The sequence below is a fragment of the Semicossyphus pulcher genome, unplaced genomic scaffold (assembly GCF_022749685.1).
Source record: "Semicossyphus pulcher isolate SPU_LCO1_2020_fin unplaced genomic scaffold, fSemPul1.0.p SCAF_10, whole genome shotgun sequence".
Classification (NCBI taxonomy): Eukaryota; Metazoa; Chordata; class Actinopteri; order Labriformes; family Labridae; genus Semicossyphus; species Semicossyphus pulcher.
In genome coordinates, this window is record NW_027211604.1 from 11,152,595 (window position 1) to 11,171,905 (window position 19,311).

General features: G+C 39.6%; 2 protein-coding genes across 2 annotated transcripts; both read left to right on the forward strand.

The window, feature by feature from the left end:
• Positions 1-1,390: 1,390 nt before the first annotated feature.
• casr (calcium-sensing receptor) lies at positions 1,391-7,103 on the forward strand. The gene is made up of 6 exons (XM_069676838.1): positions 1,391-1,575; positions 1,663-1,969; positions 2,792-3,631; positions 3,726-3,956; positions 5,767-5,890; positions 5,974-7,103. The coding sequence occupies exons 1-6, from the start codon at positions 1,391-1,393 to the stop codon at positions 7,101-7,103; spliced, it is 2,817 nt and encodes a 938-aa protein (XP_069532939.1).
• Positions 7,104-11,047: 3,944 nt separating this feature from the next.
• Positions 11,048-17,474, forward strand: b4galt4 (UDP-Gal:betaGlcNAc beta 1,4- galactosyltransferase, polypeptide 4). The gene is made up of 6 exons (XM_069676850.1): positions 11,048-11,520; positions 11,987-12,219; positions 13,328-13,515; positions 13,658-13,780; positions 13,903-14,007; positions 14,113-17,474. Exons 1-6 carry the CDS (start codon positions 11,259-11,261, stop codon positions 14,246-14,248), a joined length of 1,047 nt encoding a protein of 348 aa, XP_069532951.1. The 5' UTR covers positions 11,048-11,258; the 3' UTR covers positions 14,249-17,474.
• Positions 17,475-19,311: the final 1,837 nt, after the last annotated feature.

The window sequence follows — 19,311 nt, forward strand, 5'->3', positions numbered from 1 at the left end:
TTCCTTTTGCTGCATAAAGACGACTTGTTGTTGTTACTTTTATGCCCCTGATTGACTACGGTGATGTTCCATATATTTATATATGAGCACTGAGGTTCATCATAGGCCCTGACTCATCACTGCTCCCCGTATGCTCAAGTTGGTTGGCCTGCAGTGTCCACCCATGGACTAAATCACTGGCATGTCCTTATTACTGAGGCAATTCTTAACTTGCTTCAGTCTTACCTGTGTATTTTTATTCACCTGGGCACTACAATCTTTGCTCTGTGACATATTTTTGCTATCCGGCCAAAAAGTACGTCTTGAAATGGGGGAAAAGGTGTTTCAGGTACGCTGCTCCTGCAGCTTGGAATCTTGGAAGATTCCAAGCTGCAGGAGGATTTGGGTCTTAGGGAGCTGATCTCTTTAAAGCGTATTAAAAGTAGATTGAAGGCGTTGGAGGAAGATACTTCAGGATGTAGATGTGTTGAATTTCTGCTATGTGACCCAGAATATGTTGATCTATGTTTGTAATTGTTATGTTGTATGTCTGTAACTTGTGTAAAATGTGCTGCTGCCTTTCTTGGACACTCTTGTTAAAGACATTTTTAATCTCAATCAGGCTTTTCCTGGTGAGATACATTTGAAATAAAAAAATCTACATGTAAAATTCCAATCGAAAGTACTGACAATAAAGACTTGAAATTGATCTTATATGTATAGAACAGTAATTCTCTCAGTAATGGTTAAAATAGCAGTTCCAGTGGTCCATTATCACAGCTCTGCTCCAGCATTTTTCCAGCAGTATTAGCCACATGCAGCAGGCTCCTCTCCATGGTGACTGGGTTCAGTGGCCACAGCATGAGACCGAGCGTTAGCAGGAAGGAGGGTCATTAGAGTGTGACTCTCAGCTCATGTAAATCCTGCTTCTATTTAGGATCAGACAGTTATTTTAAGCAGAGTTACACACACCCAAATAAGTTACCGAAGTGTGACATTTTAAAATTAATCTTGTTTTAGACACAAAACTGCAGATCACAACTCTAATAAAATCCAAACTCTTAAAACGTGTGTAGTCCTGTAGAGTTGGTAACAATAGCCTCAGGTCATGTTGGCCTCTGACACCTCTCTCGCAGCCTCTGTCGCTGTTTATATGGGAAAGTGAGCTCGGTGATCGGAGTGTGTTAGATGCTATCACACATTGTTTGAAATTAGGTATTTATGTTGTAATTATGACGTTGTATTAACTGAACACGTTTTTTATCTTCTTCTCCCAGAGTCCGACATTCTCACCAGTGCAAACATGACTAACACAACACAGCCCAGAGGCCAGATTGGTGGGAGGAGATAATATTAAAAATAACATCACTACTGGGTAGAAAACCATCCTGCTACTATAAAGAAAGGAAAGATGAGGCTGGTTCTGTATTATCTCATACTGCTGGGGTCCAGTTGTGTGATTTCAACATATGGACCCCATCAGAGAGCTCAGATGACTGGTGATATTCTGCTCGGAGGTCTTTTCCCCATTCACTTCGGTGTTGCGTCCAAAGACCAAGACCTCGCAGCCCGGCCTGAGTCCACTCAGTGTGTCAGGTAAACTTGGTTTATACTGGTTCAGAAATTATTTGACAGAATTAATTTTCTCAACTCATGTAAATCCACGCTTTTTTGCTTTCAAAGGTTCAACTTCCGTGGTTTCCGTTGGCTCCAGGCCATGATTTTTGCCATCGATGAGATAAACAACAGCAGCACTCTCCTGCCAAACATCACTCTAGGCTACAGGATCTTTGACACATGTAACACAGTATCCAAAGCTCTGGAAGCTACGCTGAGTTTCGTGGCCCAAAATAAGATTGATTCCCTGAATTTAGATGAATTCTGCAACTGCACTGATCACATCCCAGCAACCATTGCAGTGGTAGGAGCAGCTGGATCTGCGGTCTCCACAGCAGTCGCAAACCTTTTGGGTCTTTTTTACATTCCTCAGGTGAGTAACTGAACCACATCAATACCCGACCTCAGTTGTGGCTTAAAACTGAACAAATCAAATGCAAACCTTGTGTCCAAAATAAAATCTTTGAGGGGAAATGTGATGCCTCCCAGATACGCTACATTACGCTACGATATGGTGCGGTTCAATATGGTACGATATGATACGGTTCAATACAGTACGTTGCGGTGCGATACGCTACGATACACTACGATGCGCTACGGTACGGTGCAATACGCTACACTACGATACGGTACAATACAGTACGGTACAGTGCAATACACTACGATACAATACAGTACGGTATGGTGCGATATACTACAATACGATGCGGTACGATACGGTACGATACAGTACGGTACGGTGTGATACACTATGATACGATACGCTACGATAAAGTACGGTATGGTGCAATACACTACGATACTATATGGTACTGAACGGTACGGAGCGGTAAGGAACAGAACGATACGATACGAAACGATATGATATGATATGATACGATATGGTACTGTACTGTATTGTACTTTTCGTTACGATACCGCATGATACGGTACGATACGTTGCACTTTACTGTCCTCATTGGCAAATCTGTCTTGGATTCCAATCTTGCACACATTTAGCTGACTCCACAGTAGTACCAATACAAACAAACAACAATCAACATGTAAACAGAGTAGCACATACCAATGACACCTGTTGTACATTACCCATATTGTACATGTTGAGATGATGAGATAATGTATTTATATTGACTACCAATAATTAACAACATTAAGAGGGACACATTGAAATGACCTAAACTCTTCTCGGTTTCAGATCAGCTATGCTTCCTCTAGTCGCTTACTAAGCAACAAGAATCAGTACAAGTCCTTCATGAGAACCATCCCCACTGACGAGTTCCAGGCCACAGCCATGGCCGACATCATCGAGTACTTCCAGTGGAACTGGGTCATCGCTGTGGCCTCAGACGACGACTACGGACGACCAGGGATCGAAAAGTTTGAGAAGGAGATGGAAGAACGAGACATCTGCATCCATCTGAATGAACTTATTTCTCAGTACTTTGAAGATCATGAAATCCAGGCTCTGGCAGACCGGATCGAGAACTCTACAGCTAAAGTCATTGTTGTGTTTGCCAGCGGTCCAGATATTGAGCCTTTAATCAAAGAGATGGTCAGGAGAAACATCACAGATCGCATCTGGTTAGCCAGTGAAGCATGGGCGAGTTCCTCTCTTATTGCCAGACCTGAGTATCTAGATGTTGTGGCAGGGACTATTGGCTTTGCCCTCAAGGCAGGGCGTATACCTGGCTTTAGAGAGTTCTTACAACAAGTCCAACCAAAGAAAGACAGCCACAATGAGTTTGTCAGGGAGTTCTGGGAAGAAACCTTCAACTGTTATCTGGAGGACAGCCCGAGACTGCAGGACAGTGAGAACGGCAGCACTAGTTTCAGGCCTTTGTGTACTGGTGAGGAAGACATCACGAGTGTTGAGACCCCGTATCTCGACCACACACATCTTCGTATCTCCTATAACGTGTATGTTGCAGTTTACTCCATCGCACAGGCCCTGCAGGACATACTCACCTGCACGCCTGGACATGGACTGTTTTCCAATAATTCTTGTGCAGATTTAAAGAAAATGGAGGCCTGGCAGGTAAAATGTAGAAAATTTACCCCAAACCAAATCAATTTAATACCTACTCATTTAGATTTTGAATCATCCAAATACTCATGATTGTGTTCCTCAGGTCCTGAAGCAGCTCAGACATTTGAACTACACCAACAGTATGGGGGAAAAGATCCACTTTGATGAGAACGCAGACCTGGCAGCAAACTACACCTTGATAAACTGGCACAGGTCTGCTGAGGACGGCTCTGTGGTGTTTGAGGAGGTCGGATATTACAATATGCACGCCAAGCGAGGAGCCAAACTCTTCATTGATAAGACAAAGATTCTGTGGAATGGATACAGCTCTGAGGTCAGTCAAACTGTATTGTACTGTACTGTATGATTTTGTCCACATGGGGGCAGCAGAAACAGCTGTAAATACAACACTGACTCATTTAATAATAAACTTGAGTATTAACTTTGGGTTAATGAGAGTCCAATATTCATTCTTCTGTTTGCTCTATTTTGGTCTCCACCAATTCCTCATATAAAAAATATCGGAATCCTGAGGTGCTAAAAGCTCCACTAGAGCCATGAGTGAATCACTGACCTGTCTGTCTTGCCAGGTAGAAAACAATGGTTCTATCAGAGCCGGAGACAAATTGTTAAGAGTATGAATGAACCAATAGTAACTTTGAGGCCCTGAAAAAAACACAATAACGGGAATGGGATTAAACACTTAGCAGACTCTAAGAGACTTCTGTAAGATCCAGAACGATCGACAAAATCTTGGAACAGATTTGTCAAATTCTACAAACATTGATTCACAGATTAAATATATTCTTAATTTGATATGTTGCAAAGACCTTTGAAATAAGTCCAAAATTCACAGTGGGGATGTATATGCAATATCACATGAGAGGGAGTAACGTTGTACTGAATATCAGCACTGCTGTGAATCGGTCGTAGGTACGAGGCTGCAGGCCCAGTGCCAAAGACAATCTTAGTTGTACAATATTGTTTTTATACAACAGTTATACAAGCGGCAAATAAACAGTAATAATCAACAACAGATTATGAGTTTTTGCTCCACCAACTTAACACAAACATTCTCCCGCACATCGCTACATTGTTTGTGTCAGAGCAGCTACACTCTCTATCATGTACATGTTTCTGTTTGTTTTCATTTATCATCAGCCAGTGAAATAAGAGTCTGCTGTGTGATTCACAGGTACCAGCTTGATCAGTGTAGACATAGATGGGTTATCATGACCACGGGCCCTGGACACAAACTCGCCACGGGCCCCTGCCTACACACACAAACAGTGCGCGCGCAAAGGCGGTCTTCCCATTACGCACATAACAACACATTTTCCTGGCCTTCTTCGAGGAAAAGTCCTTGATAAGGTCAGCAAAGTCCAACTCTCGAAGTTCATTTTTTTATCCTGGCCATTTCAGAAAATGACCGTTGTCCCTCGCAGTTTGTGACAGGAAGCGTCAGATACAGTCTTACTGGCACCGCTGCTATTATTACCATCATCTTGCCTCACTTTTCTGGTGAAAAATGTTGAGATGGATGGAATTTGCTGCACCAAAGCGGCATCTTTGGCTTCTTTTTCTTTCCATTGTTTTCGTTTAGCTGATCCACTGAGCGCCCGCTTCTCCATTTTGAAAACGCGCTGTATGTTTGACCCCCAGCGTAGGTACTTACGTCATTGTGTCATGACACATTACGAATTTAATCTTATAATTTCTAAAACATTCAAATGATTTTATTATCATACTACATTTTCAAAACCACATTCATTCCAATAATTTTTTTTAATTGTACCAAAAAAAAAAACAACCTCTGAAGGCCAAGGGCCCCTCTTGGCTCTGGGGCCCTGGGCACACGCCCACTTTGCCCATGCGGTAATCCGTCTATGAGTGTAGACATACACGGTCTGCTGTAATGATAATTAACAGTATTCAGAACACCTGGCTGAGGCGGAGTGATACATGGAGTGAAAAAGTCCCAGTGATGTTGTGCTCTGTATCAGCACAGAATGCCTCCGGTCCAATCAGATTTCTCGGTCGGAACTAACTGCTGTATAAAATGTAGTATCAATAAATGCCCTCATACCTAGACAATCCATCTTAGGAAGTGTTTTTTCATGTAACTGTTTGCTTGTATCCCACAGGTGCCGTTCTCTAACTGCAGTGAGGACTGTGAGCCGGGTACAAGAAAGGGGATCATAGACAGTATGCCCACATGCTGCTTTGAATGCACTGAGTGCTCAGATGGAGAGTACAGTAATCATAAAGGTAAAGGATGCCCAACATTCACAGTCTCATTGTTCACTAATGTTACGTAACACTAATGTTGCCGTTCCAATTTTTTCACACAGATGCCAGCGTTTGCAACAAGTGTCCAAACAACTCTTGGTCCAACGGGAACCACACTTTCTGCTTCCTGAAGGAGATCGAGTTCCTCTCGTGGACAGAGCCGTTCGGGATAGCTTTGGCCATATGTGCCGTAGTGGGTGTTGTCCTGACAGCCTTTGTGATGGGAGTCTTTATCAAATTTCGAAACACCCCAATAGTGAAGGCCACAAACCGAGAACTGTCCTACGTGCTCCTGTTCTCTCTCATCTGTTGCTTCTCCAGCTCGCTCATCTTCATCGGAGAGCCGCAGGACTGGACGTGCCGTTTGCGCCAGCCCGCCTTTGGGATCAGTTTCGTCCTCTGTATCTCCTGCATCCTGGTGAAAACTAACAGAGTTCTTCTGGTGTTTGAAGCCAAGATCCCCACAAGCCTCCATCGTAAATGGTGGGGATTAAACCTGCAGTTTCTGTTGGTGTTTCTCTGCACGTTTGTCCAAGTTATGATATGTGTGGTCTGGCTCTACAACGCCCCCCCGTCCAGCTACAAGAACCACGACATCGACGAGATCATTTTCATCACCTGCAACGAGGGCTCGGTGATGGCTCTTGGGTTTCTTATTGGCTACACATGCCTCCTGGCTGCTATATGTTTCTTCTTCGCTTTCAAATCACGCAAACTCCCAGAAAACTTCACAGAGGCCAAGTTCATCACTTTCAGCATGCTTATATTCTTCATCGTTTGGATCTCTTTCATCCCTGCGTACTTCAGTACTTATGGCAAGTTTGTCTCTGCCGTGGAGGTCATCGCTATCCTAGCATCCAGCTTTGGGATGCTGGCCTGCATCTTCTTCAACAAGGTCTACATCATCCTCTTCAAACCCTGCAGGAACACCATTGAGGAAGTCCGTTGCAGCACTGCCGCACACGCCTTCAAAGTGGCTGCAAAAGCCACGCTCAAACACAACTCGGCCGCGAGGAAAAAGTCCAGCAGCATCGGCGGATCTTCTACCTCGTCTCCTTCCTCGTCCATCAGCCTCAAGACCAACGGCAACGATTGCGACCCCGGAAAGCACAAGCCACGAGTGAGCTTCGGCAGTGGAACAGTGACTCTGTCCTTGAGCTTTGAGGAGTCGAGGAGGAGTTCTCTGATGTGAAAGCATGTATGTGGACGTGTCAGCTTCATTAATCCCATTGAAAGGGTGTATTTTGGACTTTATTTTGAAATGCATTAACACGTAGCCTTTTCTTCTTCCCATTTTCTTTACATTCATTCAGAAAGATGATGTTTCACTTGTCAAAAACAATGTCTGAATCCTGCGACTCTTTATTTTCAGCATAACTCTAAAGTACACTAAGCCTGTTTAAAATAATACAAGATTTTGTACAATTAAAAACATGATGTTAGATCCTTAAGTTGTTGTTTGTTCTTTTACTTAGAGTAGTAAACTTATCTCTATCTAAATATATATGTAGCTATCTATACCTAGCTTTCTAGTTACCCACTACATGAAAATGATTCTATTAAGGCATTAAGGACACAGTGTTCAGCACGGGTAACCTGCTACAGTTTGAGCAGAGGACAATGCAGGCTCTTTAATTTGATAAGGGAGTTTAAAGGATGTATGAGTCACACTATAAATACACAATTACAGGATGTCGACAAAGCGTTCCATACTTAGTGATTATGTTGTAATATGGTCAATCACAAGACAACAAAAGAGACGGAAGTATAATCCCAGTGCCAAATTCATCTCACCTTTTTTTTTTAACATTTTGTCGAATGAATGGTACATATTTAAAATGATCTTATACGAGCATAATAAGCCAAAAAAATATGGAGCTTGTTACACTGAAATGAATTACTTTGAAGCACAATCATCATCAACATACCAGTAGATTTAACCGTAATTCTCTCTAATAAAGATCTGAATAACAGTAAAACCATTAAAACAAGGAGCAACTCTTCTGGTGAACTTTCTGTGCTTGCTGCTTTGCTTATCACAAGTCTCTGACAACTGCAAACAGTGATGGCCAACCTCACATGTTAATGTCATTCTCGCAATAGGCCTTCACTTCACAGTCATGTCCTCTCAGCATGGAGGAGGGAGGGGCACATGAAGGAGGCAGTGTTTATTCTAATCCTCACTGTCTGATTTGCAGCTTTGAAAAAACTAAGAGGGACTTGTTATAATATGTATAACAATAAAATGAACTAAAACAATATAACTGTATGGAAGGGGCAATTCTGCTACCAAAAGTAATTTCTGATAATACGTGAGGAATAAAACTGAAGGGGCAGGGACTTCATAAGCCGTATCAAACTCAGACAAACTTACCTGAAATGAAAACCAGAGTTTATTAATTCTAGGCAAGATGAAAATAAGCAAATTCACTGAATAAAGAGATATAATGTCAGAACAATTAATTGTATGTTAATCCCCTCTGCTTTTGTTATTCATTTATCAAACATTGTAGGATTTTTAGACAGGGACATTTCCAAAGGGGAAGCTCCCAGCAGTTGAAGGAAACTTTGTTAAAAAAGAAAAAGTAGGTTAAAAGGTCGATGAGTGCAGGACCTCCCACATGGCTCAACAGGAGGAAAACATGCTGAGATATTCAGTATCATGGCTGACCTGAAGCAGGCTGAGGAGCAGCTGGACAATCACCTCCTTTGATAGCAGGAGGAAAAGACCTTTATCCTCAGAGCCGGTGTAACCCAGCAGAGATGCCGGCATGTTGTCCATGTCTGATCTGTAGGGGTGAGATGAGATAGATATTGGACAAATTACCAGGAAGCACAGCAAGATGGGAATGTTTGTCACAGCCATGGTTAAGAGAAGATGCTGACAATGCTGACAGAAGGAAACATTAAAATTACATATTTTTCTACAATTAAGTTTCATATTCATCTAACCTCTTCAACAATTCCAATTAATAATCTAGATTGATAATGAATGAAACGTAAAAGGTTACGTTATGCTCCGGAACTTCTTTGCAAACCGTTATATATAGTTTATCACAGTTAAACCAAATGCCAATAGTAGGCACGGCCTTTACTTGAAAACAAAATAAACGGAAGTATGTATACTAAACATGCACCATGCTTTCAGCATAATCAAGCGAGAGATGTTTATCAGAAAAAGGAACAATAATTTCCGGTTTGTGAATGTTCCCTTCAAAATCAAAGCACTATAGGGGCTGCTGTGTGTTAATCTCAATGGTTAATCTCGTGGTTTAAGTAGGATAGAAACTGGCACACAGGCATCCTAAGGCATATGCTTAATAGAAAACACAAATCAGAAAATCTTTTGCAATTGACAATTTATTAATCGTTTTAGCTGACAGCTTAAAAAAAAAAAAAGAACGTGGCAAAACAGTCCACATAACTTTCCTTTTGTATCCCCTGATACCTATACACAGATGGGAACAAGCTGTTTTTAACAAAAAGAGAAAACGAAAAGAGTTTAAAATATCCTTTATATGTTTATGCATTTCAAAAAACCCACTTTTCATTGCTAAGGCTTTTATTATGAAATACATCCAGCGGAAGTATTGTGTCTTTTTACGAACTTGATAAGCTGATACTGTTTGTTGATAACCTGGAATAACGTTGGGTCGTTTTAAAGGTAAGATGCGCCACCTAAATCAGCAGTTATAACCTCTATATCAAGAAAGGGCAGTATTTATTTTCATTGTATTAAGAATGTATTGTGTTTTTTACAACACAGTGTGAGACGGTTGAGCTGATATTTAACTTTTACAGCACTTAAAAGTAACCGTAAACCGTTACATCCGCATTCTTTAGCTATCTAGCTAACCGCTAATACTGTTCATCTGTATTTGTGTCTGTGTTCGAGGACCAATTTTGAGTCAGAAAACATTGACGATACTCACTAGAAGGATGAGCTATCAGCACGTGAAAGGTACTATTCGGTCTTTGGTCTTCTTCACAAAAATAACGGCAGCCTACAGGCTAATGGTAGCTAAAGTTAGCTTGGCACTATCAGTCCCCAAATTTAACGTCAGAACACAGGGCGACAGAGAGGTTGTGAGAAATTTAACCAGCTAAAAATGTCAAAGGGTTACTCTATAATAACTTTTGTTATACAGAGAGCAAACAGCCAATATTCGACAATGGGGGGAAAAAAGGATATGACTATTGGCTTATGATTTGTTCATGGCATGTCCTTGCATTTAGCTAACATTAGAGTACAAACCGTTGCAAATGTGTCTTTTGATAAATAACGCCAAATAGGATTATAACTTTAGTTTAATTATTTAAATAGTCGTGCTTCATTTGCACAGTTGCAAAGTTTACAACTTGGAGACCGTTGCTGTGATGTGTAAATATATTTTGTGATGTATTATGTTTTGTTGGATTGGATTGTATTTGTATGATGTCGAAATAATTAGCCAATTAATTGACAGAAAATGTGTGGGAACAATTCAGACTCTGTTTCATCAAAATCTATGAGCAGTCTGAGGTCACATTTGTTTTGGGATATTTATCTCTATTTGCAGCCATTTTTATACCGATGATTAATTGATCAGTTAAGAATTAGTCAACAGGTTAAGCAGGAATAAAAATTGATGTTAGATCTTTGAAGAATGATCAGTACCAGTGAAGAAAAGTAAAGCTTGACAGCTCTGCAATGTGATACTACGCTTTGTCCTGGGCCATTGAAAAAGACAGGTGCATAGTTACAGGGTGTAAGATTCCCTTTCAGGAAGCTCTTTCAGCAATGTGTAACAGAATCAATAGTTCTGAACACAAAGATAAAGAAAAGAAAAAGGAGGAACTTTAAACGTAGACACTTAACCTGTATCTTGGTTTGCTTTCTAAGATAACATCTCATCTGTGTTTTTTTGCCGCTGCATGAAAAGTAACAGAGAAGTTTCTTTACAACTAGAACATGCCCCGTTGGGGTGTAGTTTTACAGAAGACGTGGCAGTATGAGTTTTATTATTATGCTAATATACCAAGTCTTTGCAGTAACATCTGTTTTTTCTCTCCAAATCAATTACAGCTGGAGGACCCAAGTCTTTGGCGTCACCTCCTGAAGCTGGATTTTGAGGGCTCAGCGCGATGGAGTTTCATCAATAAGGTTTCATTCTTCACAGTGATCATATGACTGATTCACTGGACGCTTTAGCTGTATGTTTCCTCGCCATGGGATGATGGTTAGTGAAACTGTGGCTGTCAGTATTTTGGCTGAGATGTCCTGCACGGGGGGAAATATCCTATACCATAACTAACAGCATCTACAGTTACCACTTTCACTGTTTGACACCAGCAAAGTCACACAGCCATGGGCTTCTGTTCGCCTGTGTGTAAGATTTTGCGGCGGGGGAAGTATTTTGTACTGCTCCTTCTCTCGCTCTCAGTGCTGGCATGGATCGCAACTTTTACCGGTGAAACATTGAAATCCAGCGCGGTCCCTTCTGCCGCAACACAAACTCTTGTCCAAGGAGACAGCCTGAGGGATAAAATCCACTCTTTGACAGCGGCGCCCGATAAGTTAAATACTCCAACACCGAAAGCTAAATGCCCTGAGGAGTCACCACTGCTACGTAAGTAAAAACTTAATCTGCGTATGGCCTTTGAATGATTTGTTTGTAACCTGTTTGTTGTAAGTGTAGATGAAGAACACTAGAGTACATTAGTTAACGGATATGTTATACACCAGACAAGGATTTGTTGATCACTAATCTGTGAACGCTAGTGACTACACCAGAGTAGGTAGTCATAGTTAATCATGCTGTGCAGGATAACAATTGATGAGAATTATCATATAAAACTTAAAAGAAAATAATAGGACATGTAATATTTGTTGATTTACCCAGTCAAATGTGTCAATATATACAATACAATATGTTAAAACTCTTCAATGAAAATGTTTTTAATTCTTTATATGCATCCTTAAATCCTCATTTAAATGTGATATGTGCTTAATCTGCCTCTTGTGTTACAAATCACATGCAAGCGAATGATCACTCGCACTTCAGACTCCAATTAATGGTTGAATCTCTTCTGCAGAGGGAGCTGTGAAGCTGTCCTTCGAGTCCTCTCTGAAACTGAAGGACGTGGAGACTGACAACAAAGGAGTGGCTGAGGGCGAGTACGAGCCAGCGGACTGCACTGCGAGGCAGAGCGTAGCGATCCTCATCCCTCATCGCAGCAGAGAGAGACACCTCCTATACCTTTTGCACCACCTGCACCCCTTTCTGCAGAGGCAGCAGCTGCACTACGCCATTTATGTCATCCAGCAGGTATGGCCTAGTTTTATGTCACACATTTTTCGTATTTCAAATGTTTAAGGGTTCATGCTAGTAGATCTATGAGAATGTTTTATATACTGTTACTAGAATGATTATCATAGTGCAAGTAGATTGTTTAAATTGAGCTCTCACCAGTTACCATTTTACCTAAAATTGGCGGTTTAATTCTCTGAAAACTGTCAATTTATTTTGAATAACTATAATGTATTTCCAAAGGTGACACAACAGCACTTAAGAGGCTCACTAAATGAAAAGTAAAATGTCTTTAAGTGAAGAAATGATTAAAAAAAACAAAAACAATAGAAACCCTCAACTTGTAGGGAAAACCAAAAAATTAGACTTCAAAGAATCATGAATAAAACGTATAATGTTCAGTGTTGCCCAGACGCACTGAAACAGCCGCTGGGAGCAAATAAACTACTGAGGCAAAACCAAAGGCAAATAATGTCCTACCACATAACATTGTTAGACCTGCAAGAAGATATTATCAGTAACTAGAAGGCAAACAACATTACAGGTAATACTGTACCTGCATCGTGTTTGTGTGACATGGAAATGTGTTACCATAGAGACAGTGTGTTAGCACTGGTTCAGATGTTTAGCTTGTAAATTTAATGTGTGTTCAAACACATTTGTCCAGCCGCATGTTTATCCAGATTAGTTTCTTGTTTGCCTTAATCATTCCTATGTGGTCAAGTGTCTTCTTACTGAGTCAATACATGGCTTTCATGGTGGGGATTACTTCTAGAAATCAATCAGTGTAAAGCACATTCAATGTAAAAAAAAAAAAGGGTTAATCACTCTGTTTTCTTAAAATAGGTTGAATATGATGATACCACGGCAACAATGAAATTAATTCAATTACTGCAATTTCACACACGTAGCGTTTCATCATTCCACTGCCCTGCAGCTTTTCTGCAGCTGACCCTGTGCTCTTGTCCACCTACCTAAAAATCTTTGTGTTTTTTCAATGGATAAAGCACAATGACATATAAAATACAGCAGTGTACACAGCTATCAACACTGAGCCTTGTACTGTACACAGTCCATGAAGGGACAAAAGCCGATGCTGATGTTTTTATGTTTTCCTTTTTAAAAGGCTGGTGATGCAACTTTTAACCGTGCCAAGTTACTGAATGTTGGGTATTTGGAGGCGCTGAAGGACTACAGTTGGGACTGCTTCATCTTCCATGATGTGGATCTGGTTCCTGAAAATGATCACAATTTATACGTCTGCGACAAGCAGCCTAAACACTTGGTGGTGGGCCGAAATGCAACAGGATACAAGTAAGTATATGAGTAAGAGTAAGTCATGAGTCAACCTTGTGAATAAACAGTGTGGTATTAATGGACTGTAGTCTCCTCAGGCCTGATGTACTATCCTAAAAGTCCTGATATAATCTTATCATTAATTTTCCTCCACTCCCAGGCTGCGTTACAAAGGCTACTTTGGAGGAGTCACAGCAATGACCAAAGACCAGTTCCATCAAGTGAATGGATTCTCAAACACTTACTGGGGTTGGGGCGGAGAAGATGACGACCTTCGCATCAGGTGAGACAAAACAAGTCAAAACAGTATTTAATAGAATTGTTTCTTTTTGTCACATCTCAAGCACATGTGGTATACATTTGTTCGTTTATTCATGGTAAATGTGGGTGTGCCGTGTCTTGCAGGGTTGAGCTGCAGAAAATGAAAATTGTGCGGCCGCCTGCAGACATAGCCCGCTATACGATGGTGTTTCACAAAAGGGACAGTGGCAATCAAATAAACAAAGACAGGTCAGTAAAAACAGAGACTATGATTATGTGTTGAGTTTCATGCGTGCATGTTGTTTTTTGTTGCGAATTTAAGCTCTTCAATTGTCTGTCCTTTTATGTTGCCAGGATGAGGTTGTTGGGACGAACACCGCAGGTATGGAGGAAGGATGGACTCAACAGCTGCTCGTATAAGACTTTCTCTGTGGAGCGGCTGCCTCTTTATGTGAATGTAACTGTGGACATTGGTAAGCCACAGAGTTGAGATTTCAAAGTGGAAGCCAAGCTGTGACCAAAAACTATTTTGATATATTTTCTACAGTATGTTTAGGCCTCTGAGGACAGACGAGCTGTTAAATGTGTACGAGACACCATGGTAACCACACAAAATGCACAATGGCTTTATTAGTCTACATAAATTTAGTTTTACTTGCACTACATCTTTGCACATTTTTGCATATCATGCTGCCTTAATTTCTTTGTTTTATTTCCAGCCTGCCAAAATATCTAAACTTTTTTAAAGTAATGAATGGCTTTGGTAAAATACAGAAGTTAGCCAATAAATATTCCTTATATTTAAATGTATTGCTGAAACATGCAGCTGTCACACTTTATTTATTCATATGCCTTATTGTTTGTCAGAGGACAGCATAACATGCTGTGTTTGAAAAATGTGCATTTTGTGTGCTTCCTTGTGTGGATGCATCGACTACAGACACAGATGTTCTCACTTATTTCGCCAAAATAGACCTCAGGCCTATCTTGGAGGCACGGACTGATCAACTGATTACATTTGTTGTTCGTGTTGGCGCAGGACCTTTAATATTTTTACTGGTGAACACCATTTAATGACTTTAGTTTTGACCTAATTAGCCAGATAACTGAGAATGCCTTTGTATGTGTGCAGAGCCTTCAAGATTAAGTTCATGTTTAGGTGTGATGCAAGGCTGGGCTCTTAAAGGGAATCAGATGATTGATTGGTAGCTTAGTATTATCTGTATTATCACTGACAACAATGACAAACCGTAAACGATGTATAATCTGATTTAACATGAACATTGAATCATATTGTCCTTTTTAAAGCAGCATTAACTGATTATTAACTGATAGAAAACCAAACGTCACAACAAACAAACACCAACAGAGCCTTGATAAACTATTAGCTTATTGGTTTATAGCAATCTAAAGCTTACAGTAGCCTATTTAAGGAACCTATAAAACAAGAAATCAGGTTTATTATTTAAGCACTGATAGTTTTATTACACTTTTCTTGGACTGAGATCAACAAAAAATATTCTTTGCCACCAAAAAAATAAGGAATTCATATACATTAAGTACAAACGCAGAATATCTCTAAGTAATGACACTGAAGTTGTCACCTTTCCTGTTTAAATGCATCTACATCTACTGTTGGTTTGTCGATCTTCTGGAAAGAACATAAACAAGACAACTACAGACATTTAGCTTACACTACATTTGAATGGCTGTTTTGTTGACAGGGAGTGAATCAAAGGTGTAAACTAACTTTGGGTATAGAGTGACGAGTTTGGCATCAGTCCTACAGAAGGCAACACAGTAACTCAAGGACCACTGAAAAGCAATAATAGTGCATTGAGGGCCAATCATATCAAGTGATATTAAATATTAATGCTATTTTGAGAATGATGATGATGTATATTAATATAGTTCAAGTTATAGCCTTTTTTTTTTTTTTACAGCAGACATTTTTTCAGGTTGTGTTAGTAATGACATTAACAATTGCTCGGTATCACCCCTGTTTACACTTGATTTTAACACAAGAGGACAGCTGCAACACATAACTGGCCACACCTGTGTCTATCATGCATCTCCAAGGTGTCCAGCTGACCACTCAAATTTGTTTTACTGCCTATGTCACTTCCAAAATAGAAACAAATACACAGGTATGGCCAATTCCAACTGTTAAGATCAATCTCTGTTTTGTGTTTTTTCTCGAGCGTAGGCTTACTGTCAATAAAACAACCACCACGTCCTGCCAGGCAGGCGTATTTTCCAGTTCCATAATTTTCTGGGACACAACAAGATGCATGTCATCCAAAGCATCTCAGAGCACCTCTGCAAGTGGTTTGAGTAATTGGATCACAATGTCTCCTGGTCGTCATCTACACTTGTATGTAGTGCAGTCTACTTGTGTTCTGATCATTTAAAAAACAAGTGTAAAAGAGTCATTCAACATAGGAACCTTAACCCTCCTCACTTACATGAAATGCAGCCTTTGTAATATTATTTAATATTTATGACAACATGGCATGTTTTTATGACCTGTCAAAATGTCAGCGACGGGAAAAGAGCTGATCACTTTTCTGCTTTGGATGTGGTGGGCACTTTAAACCACTGGCTGCTCTCAAAAGATTCTGAGCTGCCTTGGACCAAGTCTTGTTTTTCCTTTTCTTTTTAAAGAACTACAAACTATTTGGATTGTACAATGTTAGGTAGTTTTATGAGCCATAACGACAAAATGTGATCTATCAAAACTTCAGGCCTGACATGCTTAACTTTTAAGAAGGGATTCTTATTTATTACTTTAATTTTTAAAATGATAGTTGTAGTCTGAAGGACCAAACGATATAACATTTTCTTACTATGATCATACATGTAAACAAACTCAGAGTGGAGATCTCTGAATACTTTTATCATTGCATGCTTTCTAGAAACTTTTGGCTGCTACACTAGTTTAGTTTCTTTTCTATTTATTTATAATATGAAGGTAGTGTAGCTGCAGGTATGTTACAACTACATTATATCTTGCCTTTACTTATCTAACAAGAAAATCCGACTACTTTTTAAACCAGGCAATATTACTAACTATAATGACAAGCATGGTTACATTTTATAAGAGAATCCCCTTATTCATTAATAACTGTTACAGCTTTAGAGCTTTAAAACAGGTTGCTCTAATTTTGTCACAGAAACTGATCATAGCTCTGCAGTGTGCTGTTGCTGTTATAAAGCTCTTGAATTGGAGTTAGAAACATACATCTCAAAAAGAGGTTTTCCAGGTCGTCGGTGGCCTGAGCGTCTTTTTCATTTCATGGTCGCATCTTCATTCCTGAGTGAATGTTTTCTTTGTTTTTTTTTCTACTGTGTGTTAAAATCTTTGACATGTAAAATAGTGCAGAGGTTAGAAAACAACTTCTCGAAAGGACTTTTTGAAATGATCGCAGCTGAGAAAACTAATGTTGTAGCATCAAACAATTAACTGACATTTTTGAACGTGTACTTTATATGAATCATTGTATGGAATACAAAGTGATGCCATATTAACTCTTTGAGAATATCATTGGGATGATTCTTCTTGAATAATTGTGTGTTGATTTGGGATAATTTGTCATGTTTTGTTTGTGCTGGTGGGAGAACCGTGATCGTGCCAGAGGGAGATTATGCATTTCACTTCTAAAAGGATTATTTTCTCTTTAGAAACATGTATAATAAATAGTATTTTTTCTTATAAATTGTCTGATTGTTTTATGTGTTCGAAGGCAACAACTGCTAGTGTTGGTTTAATCTTGGTGTATCCAATTAGATGTATACTATAAGTGTTTGATTTATTTCCACCAATAATGATTGCAAAAGAAACAAACAGGAGATTTAAAGCATCACTAAGGACCGCTGGTTTTTAATCTCTTCATCAGAAAACTTCTCCCATTTCATAATCCATTCTTACGGATGATTAACCCCACGAGGAGCTTCTTCCTGATTATTTAGATTACAGTTAACACCATCCTATAGAATGTATTTTACCATATGAGGCATGTATGTTGCACGTAACAGGCACAGTCTAACCCAGATGACAGCAGCCTGCAGTGCATGGATCTCTCCACAGGGGGTCCTTGAGAGCACAACTGCCGCAACCTTCTTCTGACCTCAAGATAAAAGGAGCAAAGCGCTGTTTTTCTTGTACATGGTAAGTTACTATGGTGTTTTATTCTCTAGGATTTAAATGTGAACACAGTTACTGTATGTAAAGCTGCAAGTTTCACAGTTTGTACAATTATAACTCTACTTTCACTACAGTTAAGTCCCTTTATGCTACATTTTCTGTGGGAGGAGAGGGACTGGGTGTATAATTAGGCAATTTAGTGTAAAAATTCACGTAAAAAATTACATGTATAAACAATAGAGTTGGACTTATGGTTGGAAAAATACATAATACTGTCATTTAAAGTCATTGTTTTTTTGCATTATATGTTGTTATGTATGTCAGAGCACATATTGGCAAACATACACTGATACAGGTATAACTGTGGTAAGCCAATATCGAGCAGCGTTATTGGCCCTGTGATATCTGTCAGCCTCTAATTGCATTCCAGGCATGATTCAACCATTAGCTACCACCCTTTTCTTAATGGATTTCCCCGCTTGATGGTTCAGTTTAATTTATTTTGAATCATTATGCTTGATGTCACTAGGCCTACCCACAAATGTATTTGTTTTAAACTGGCTGTTTAGGCTTGAATGTTTGTCATGTTGTTTGTTTCCTTTACAGATTAGACTCCAACACACAGGTTATTTATTGAGATATTTTTGTCCAAGTGAAATCTGAAGTAAAGGCACGTCTTTGTGTCGGATAAGCCTCAAAAATGACACCAAAACACTTGTGCTGTGAAATGTTGTGGATATAAAATGTATACATGACTTATTTCTGTCTTTTATGTTAATGTTAGAACATAATAATGAAACAGCCATGCTCTGTCAGTGAGTATCCTTATCACTTAAAATATCTTTACCTCAAATCGACAGCATTTATATACAGTGAATATGTTGTTTCCCTCATTACATTATTTCCTCTCTGTGGCATTTAGCAGAAGCTAAGTTATGCTGCAGATCTACCAAGACATTGCATCACAGCGAGTATATGCCCCCAAAGTAAGGACAAGAATAACCCCTTATTATTCAGATACAATAAAATGACCACTTTGTGCACACTTTTTGTTTTTACCAGTGCAAAGACGGAGCGGGATGTCTGAGGCTTTGTATGAACAGAATGATGTCATCTCCTCTTCCTATGGTGCAGAAAGAAAGCTTTGTCTTGTGGAGGCCTGGCCTGGTCATGTAGCTCACATGTGACATTCACAAAACACTGAGCACAAAAATATGAACTCTGCAAGTCAGAACACTCTGATCCACGCTACAAACCAGCCCATTCAGATATGTCCCATTGTATAATCAGTGCATAGGATGTGTAGTTTATTGTTACTGCTTGTAAATATACTAACTCTGGGTTCACACATTCTTAAAAGGTTTAACCATTGGATGAAAAGTTTATTTATTTGTTTTCTATCAAACTCG

Bases quoted from the DNA above. Each gene is read 5' to 3' on its own strand.
- casr (XM_069676838.1), top strand. From the start codon at position 1,391: ATGAGGCTGGTTCTGTATTATCTCATACTGCTGGGGTCCAGTTGTGTG. The intron at 1,970-2,791 runs GTGAGTAACTGA...TCTCGGTTTCAG, and splicing joins GTCTTTTTTACATTCCTCAG to ATCAGCTATGCTTCCTCTAG. The intron at 3,957-5,766 runs GTCAGTCAAACT...TGTATCCCACAG, and splicing joins GGAATGGATACAGCTCTGAG to GTGCCGTTCTCTAACTGCAG.
- b4galt4 (XM_069676850.1), top strand. From the start codon at position 11,259: ATGGGCTTCTGTTCGCCTGTGTGTAAGATTTTGCGGCGGGGGAAGTAT. The intron at 13,516-13,657 runs GTAAGTATATGA...CTCCACTCCCAG, and splicing joins CGAAATGCAACAGGATACAA to GCTGCGTTACAAAGGCTACT. The intron at 13,781-13,902 runs GTGAGACAAAAC...CGTGTCTTGCAG, and splicing joins GATGACGACCTTCGCATCAG to GGTTGAGCTGCAGAAAATGA.